The sequence below is a fragment of the Pollachius pollachius genome (genome assembly GCF_949987615.1).
Source record: "Pollachius pollachius genome assembly, contig: scaffold_518, whole genome shotgun sequence".
Taxonomy (NCBI): domain Eukaryota; kingdom Metazoa; phylum Chordata; class Actinopteri; order Gadiformes; family Gadidae; genus Pollachius; species Pollachius pollachius.
The window spans coordinates 1-7,500 of NW_027641551.1; the positions used below are offsets into that span (position 1 = coordinate 1).

Sequence of the window (7,500 nt, forward strand, 5' to 3'; positions counted from 1 at the left end):
AGGGGGGGAGGGAGACGGGGGAGAGAGACGGCCCTCACACGTCTAGCTCATCGCCTCAAAGCCGAGTCCAGAGAGAGAGAGATGAGAGAGAGAGAGAGAGACCATCATACGTACGTAATTTCACGTCAGTTGTATGAACATCTCTGGGTCATACACTCTCTGGTTCAAGGCTGTGCCAGTGTGAACAATCCTTATCTGCGCTTAAGGACCTGCATTCAAACATACCTACGTCGATTTGAACGAATTGGCGCTGAAAAAGGTCGGATTAGCGCAGGGACTGTTTTGGCGAGCCGTTTCTCATTTCGGTACAAACACTGCAAACCATTAATCACCCGGAGTAACCAATCACCGGAGCCAGGCCTCGGGGCCAGCACCGTCTCTGTTGAAACGCGGGTCGCAGCCAGCGGTCTTTGTGATTGCCTGGCGGTCCGTTAGGTGAGTCCCTGGCCGCAGCTTGTGTGGTAATTGACACCAGTTGGCCCTCGATGCACCGGTGGTTTGGGGGACCTGGGTTGAGGTCTGGAGGTCCCGTGGTGGATGTGGTTCCAGGGAACTGTGTGAAGTCGTGATGACAGGCTGTTCAGACATTTGCCGGGCAGTGGCGTGAGACCAGATGTTGCCCCCCAAAAACGGTTCTGACGAAAGGCCTTGTGATAACGTGAACTGAGGATGAAGTCTAGAGTCTGAAGCTGTTATTTGTCCTCTTCGTTATTTGTCACCGAAAACAATCGTACGCCGTCATTAATTTATTCTCTCTCTCTCTCTCTCCCTCCCCCCCTGTCTCCCCCTTTGTTCTTTCAGAGCGATGCCTTGATTCTCGTTACTTCTGAAACGCTGAGCTCAAATCCCAAGCGTGGATACATCTGTTTATACGCATATTTACTTATTGAAGGATACAGCGGAGAAGAGAATACAGATCAACGGAGGACAAGGCGTCTCTGAGGATGTGGAATTAAAAGGGAAACAAATTGCCTTTCGGGGGACGGAAACGGCCTGGCCCGTCCCGGAATCTACCAGTCCAGCGTGGAGCGAACTCACCTCCACTTTTGGAACAAGAGCAGGGTCATGTTCCTGTTGCCATGCGCATCGCCACGGTGACCAGCCTTCCCTGCCCTTCCCCCCTCCTCCTCCTATTGGCCCAGCTGCTGCTGAGGCTCCTCCCCCCCGGGCCGGAGTTAGCAGGAGCCGCCGCCTCCTCCTGCCCCTCCCACTGCACCTGCTCCAATCAGGCGAGCCGAGTGATCTGCACACGACAGAGTCTGGACGAGGTCCCGGAGAGCATCTCGGTCAACACGCGGTACCTCAACCTCCAGGAGAACACCATACAGGTGAACGATGGCGGGTTTGTGTGTCTGGACGCGTTTGTGTTTCTGAATGCGTTTGTGTGTCTGGATACATTTGTGTGTCTGAATGCGTTTGTGTGTCTGGATACATTTGTGTGTCTGAATGCGTTTGTGTGTCTGAATGCTGTTTGTCTGAATGCGTTTGTGTGTCTGAATGCGTTTGTGTGTCTGAATACGTTTGTGTGTCTGAATACGTTTGTGTGTCTGTCTACGTTTGTTTGTCTGAATACGTTTGTGTGTCTGAATGCATTTGTGTGTCTGGATGTGTCTGTGTGTCTGGATACGTTTATGTGTCTGGATATGTTTGATTGTCTGAATGTGTTTGTGTGTCTGAAAGCGTTTGTGTGTCTGAATGCGTTTGTGTGTCTGAATACGTTTGTTTGTCTGAATTCGTTTGTGTGTCTGAATACGTTTGTGTGTCTGAATGGGTTTGTGTGTCTGAATACGTTTGTGTGTCTGAATACGTTTGTGTGTCTGGATGCGTCTGTGTGTCTGATTGCGTTTGTTTGTCTGATTGGGTTTGTGTGTCTGAATATGTTTGTGTGTCTGAATACGTTTGTGTGTCTGTGTTTCGTTATGCGTGTGTTTGCAGGATGCTCGTTTGGGGAGATATGCATATTTTAGCAGTTGCAATGAATCATCAAATGTGCAACAAACACGAAAACAGAGGCACACATTGTTGAGTTATCCCCCCCCCCCACACACACACCTTTATATATATTTTACAAATGCTCAAATTATGTATGATTATTTTTTATCACCGTCTTAATAGAGCCAGGATAGCATCTGTTGCTTGACAGTATTGGGAAATGATCTACAGATTCCCAATAAATCACACAAATGACCATCATTTCTGCACTCCTAGTGTTTGTGTAGTTATCTCTCCTTTCCACAAATTACCATTACACTATCATATACATGCGCACACACACACACACACACGCAAGCACACACACACACACAGACAAACACACAGACAAACACACAGACACACACAGACACAAGCACATCGTACAAAGCCTGTGCAAATAATGCACCAAAAAAGCTAGACGGTGCAATTCTGCTTTTTTTTTGCTATATTCAAATAATTTGGGCCACGTCTAATAACTTAGGAATGAATTAAACTGCAAGTAATTTTAACTAGGACATTGTTATTCATGCTTTGCTTTAAAAGTGCTGATTTTCAAGGAAAAATACCCAGAAACATTAGATTTAAAGATACATTAATAACACTTTTCATTGCACTGCAGTATGCGCCTGCAAATTCTGTTTCGGTTTGTTGAGTCCTGGGGCCCCACTTGAAATGATTAAAAATCTAAAAATGTTTTAACACCTGCAGGCATCCTAGATTCTCCGGCTTATTTTTCCTCCACCCAACGAGCACCCTAAGAGGAAAGTCTTGACAGCTCTCCTCCTTCCTAGCGCGACACCACCCACCCACACCCTGTTTTTAGCGCCCCCCCCCCCCCACCCTACCCTCCACCTGCTCCACATACAGAGGAACGCCGTGGCCCGCCTCCAGCATCGCTCCCCCCCCCCGTGTGCCGAGCGGAGCGCTGCTTGGCCACACAAAGCTCCCAGTCAGAGGCTTCAGTCGGCCCGTCTCCCTCGCCGGGCGCCTTTAACTTCTGGCCAAATGAGCTTCATTTGAACCAGTTGGTAACGCAGGCTTTGGATCGGCTGGAGCCCTGCTCAAGGGGGCGGCGCGGCTCAGAGAGAAAGGAAATGCTGATTTGAGCTACTTTCCAGAAATGGCTTTTCTCAGTGGGGCAAATCTGTTACGGGAATGAGAGTGATGTATGGATACACGTTTTAATGTGACCCAGTTTGCAGCGAGTCCCTACGTCACACGCTTTTTGAACCGTATCCTTTCAACCAGAGATCCTGTTTCGGCACGCACCTCAAAGGTTGTCAAACAAAGGGCTGTGTGGCTCAGGAGGTAGAACGGGTTGTCTGGTAACCGGAAGGCTGCTAGTTCGATCCCCGGCTCCAGAGTGTCAAGGTGTCCCTGAGCGAGACACCTCACCCTGATGGCTCCTGACGAGCTGGCTGTCGCCTTGCCTGGCCGACGCCGCCGTCGGTGTGTGAATGTGTGCATGAACGGGTTGAATGTGACGCAGTATTGTAAAGAGCTTTGAGTGGCCACTGGTTAGAATAGCTCTCTATAAATGCACTACATTTACCAATGATCCATACATTCTCCTGCCACGTGTTAACCAACGCCGTGCTCTTCCGTCCGCCCACAGGTCATCAAGTCGGACACCTTCAAACACCTGCGGCACCTGGAGATCCTGCAGCTCTCCAAGAACCACATCCGGCAGATCGAGGTGGGGGCCTTCAATGGCCTCCCCAACCTCAACACCCTGGAGCTCTTCGACAACCGGCTCACGCTGGTGCCCTCGCACGCCTTCGAGTACCTCAGCAAGCTGCGGGAGCTCTGGCTGCGGAACAACCCCATCGAGACGCTGCCGGGCTACGCCTTCAACCGGGTGCCCTCGCTGCGGCGGCTGGACCTGGGCGAGCTGAAGAAGCTGGACTTTATCTCGGACGCCGCCTTCGTGGGGCTGGTCAACCTGCGCTACCTGAACATGGGCATGTGCGGCCTGAAGGACATCCCCAAGCTGACCGCCCTGGTGCGGCTGGAGGAGCTGGAGCTGTCCGGGAACCGGCTGGAGATCATCCGGCCCGGCTCCTTCCAGGGGCTGGTGTCGCTGCGCAAGCTGTGGCTCATGCACTCGCAGGTGTCGGTGATCGAGCGCAACGCCTTCGACGACCTGAAGAACCTGGAGGAGCTCAACCTGTCGCACAACTCGCTGCACTCGCTGCCCCACGACCTGTTCACGCCGCTGCACCAGCTGGAGCGCGTGCACCTCAACCACAACCCCTGGGTGTGCAACTGCGACGTGCTGTGGCTGAGCTGGTGGCTAAAGGAGACGGTGCCCAGCAACACCACCTGCTGCGCCCGCTGCCACGCCCCGCCGGGGCTGAAGGGACGCTACATCGGCGAGCTGGACCAGAGCCACTTCACCTGCTACGCCCCGGTCATCGTGGAGGCACCGACCGACCTCAACGTCACCGAGGGCATGGCGGCTGAGCTCAAGTGCCGCTCGGGGACGTCCATGACCTCGGTGAACTGGATCACGCCCAACGGCACGCTGATGACCCACGGCTCGTACCGCGTGCGCATCTCGGTGCTGCACGACGGCACGCTGAACTTCACCAACGTGACGCTGCGGGACACGGGCCAGTACACCTGCATGGTGACCAACGCCGCCGGCAACACCAACGCCACGGCCGTGCTCAACGTCACGGCGGCCGACGTCAGCGTCAACTACACCTACTTCACCACCGTCACCGTGGAGACGGTGGACAGCATCGGCGACGAAGACTCCGCCCTGATGGCCATCAACGAGACCTTCATCCGCGTCCACCCCGGCCCGACGCCCTCGGGCCACCTGTGGCCCGACGGCGTGCCCACCACGGTGTCCTCGCTGTCGGCCGGCTGGTCCTCCTCCAGCCCCCGGACCACCCGGCCCACCTTCACCGTGCCCATCACGGAGCCGGGCTTCTCGGGGCTGGAAGACGTGATGAAGACCACCAAGATCATCATCGGCTGCTTCGTGGCCATCACCTTCATGGCCGCCGTGATGCTGGTGGTCTTCTACAAGCTGAGGAAGCAGCACCAGCTGCACAAGCACCACGGCCCGACGCGCGCCATCGAGATCATCAACGTGGAGGACGAGCTGGGCGGCGGCGGCGGCGGCGGCGGCGGCGGGCTCTCCGGGGGGTCCACCGTGTCGCAGAGCGCCGGCGGCCAGATGGGCGGAGGCCAGAGCCTGCGGCTGCACCACCCGGAGATGGTCAACCTGCCCAACCTGGCGCGCTCGGAGCACCTCAACCACTACTACAAGACGCACCACTTCAACAACAACATGATGACCCTGGGCCTGGGCGCCGGCTCCGGCCTGGGCCTCAACAACAACAAGAACTCCTCCGTCTGCTCCGGGAACATGTCCGGCTCCTGCTCCCAGGGGCCCAACGCCTGCGGAGGGGTGCCCGGCGGGGGGACGCTGCCGCACCCGGTCCCCCTGCCTCAACTGGGCCTCCACAGCTCCCTGAAGGGCCTCATGGGCAAGGGCCAGAACGAGCCGCTGCTCTTCAAGAGCGGCTCGAAGGAGAACGTGCAAGAGACTCAGATATGAGCGAGAGCGAGAGCGGACGAGCTAGGGGAGGGGTGTGTTAGGGGAGACAGGGAGCTAGAGATAGGGGTGGCGTGTGCGTGAGAAGGGGAGATCGTACTGCTGATTGTAGCCTACATGTCCACGCAGACATGGTCTGGAAAATATGACCCTGCTTTTTTGCACTGTCAATCTGTCAACATAGAGTAGCAGATAGGAGGAGGACGGCCGCGCTGTACCCCTGCTCAGCATCAGACCCGGCAATCTAGCGTCTAGACCGAGCATCCGACCACGCATTTCAACTCACGCACACACCGGGACGAACCGACAATGTCCCGAACGCGACAGACGCGAGGCCGTGTCCGGCACGACGACATGGACCGCTCCGTCGTTTCAGCAAAGTCCATCCATCCACTGAAATTAATAAACACACGACAGCATCACCAGGTTTAAACGGATCACCTCATTTTATAATCAGGCAAAAATCAGGGGCAGCCATGACAGTATAGCTTTGACATTTTTAGGTGGGTGGAAGCGTTGTAGGAGTTTGTTTCTGTTTGCAGGGGTGTGGGGGGGCGGCGATCCAGGAGTAGTCTCCCATCGGGGTTAACGTGGATATACACGACGGACCACCGGGACGAGGGGAACCCAGGGAGCAGTATGGGTTGTACAGGAATCAGACCGGTGCGACGACGGCTGGCGTGCGTCGCCGTGTTCAACGGGGTTTCGATGGCGTTGGTACGCCTGGCCCCTGGACGCAGACCGGGCCACGGGGGGCGGGGGCCCCGAGGTGAACGCTGAAGGGTGAAGAGGAACCAGGAAACAGAACAGCCGTGGCTTCGAAAAGGATATAACAAAAAAAAAAAAGGAAAGGACTGAAAGTACATATTATATATAAATATATTTTCATTCAGAGAAATAAATTATAAAGAATCTTTATTGAGCTTCTGAACGGTTAGAGAGAAGGCGAAAGAAGAAAGAGACAACTATGGTCCCGGAGTGTCGGACGTTCCTCGGCGAGAAACAAGATGGCCGCTGAGCCGGGAACAGCCCCCACCACTCTCCCCAATCCCCCTCCCCGCTGAGGAGCCAAGCCCCGCCCCCTCGGCAACACACGGGTTAGACTGAATTTGATTTGGTCTCCACTTTTTGGGGAGAGTCTTTTTCTGAAGCCACTCTAAGTGTCGTCCCCCCAATCGCATTTCCGTCAAACGGGGTCTTATTGAACATGATTACTGCTCTTTGCCATTTTATATAAAATTTGGCCCCGGTACTTATAGTAATAATGGTCACCATGGTAATTATGATAACAACAATCTGGTTCATTTACATACACAGACAGTAAATGTTTAAGCAGATTACTGTACTCCTAAAATGCTGCTTGTTCAGCCTGTTCCAATTAATTTGCGCAACACTCAACATGATATAATATATACAGTATATATATATATAAATATATATATATATATTTCACGATGATGAATATTATTGTTATTATGTTATGTTATCATTATGATCATTATTGTGGCCATCGTTATTATTTCTACTACTATATCCAAACAGCTGGGAAGTGTGTCTCTGCTCATTTGTGTCTGATCGTGAAATTGTTTTTGACACTGGTTGATTCTACAGTATCTCATCCGCAATCAACGTGTGTGTGTGTGTGTGTGTGTGTGTGTGTGTGTGTGTGTGTGTGTGTGTGTATGTATGCAAGTGTGTGCAAGTTGGTGAATGCATTTATGTATGAGTTTGTGTGCTTTCTTGTGTGCATGAATGTGTGTTTGTGCGAGTGCGTGTGTGAATGCGTTTGTGTTTGTGTGCATGCATGTGTGCATCTGTGTTTGTGTGTGTGTGTGTGTGTATGCGTTTGTGTGTGCGTGTCTGCGTTCTAATGTGAATGTGTGGGCGTCTGTGTGTACATATGTGCGTGCATCTGCGCGTGTGTGTGTGTATGAGTGTGCGTGCTTGTGTTTGTGTGT

General features: G+C 53.3%; 1 protein-coding gene across 1 annotated transcript; it reads left to right on the forward strand.

The window, feature by feature from the left end:
- Positions 1–1,079: 1,079 nt before the first annotated feature.
- LOC307091568 (leucine-rich repeat-containing protein 4B-like) lies at positions 1,080–5,545 on the forward strand (the record flags this gene model as incomplete). Its single annotated transcript, XM_079759201.1, has 2 exons — positions 1,080–1,328; positions 3,590–5,545. The coding sequence occupies 2 exons, from the start codon at positions 1,080–1,082 to the stop codon at positions 5,543–5,545; spliced, it is 2,205 nt and encodes a 734-aa protein (XP_079615327.1).
- Between the last annotated feature and the right edge of the window lie 1,955 nt (positions 5,546–7,500).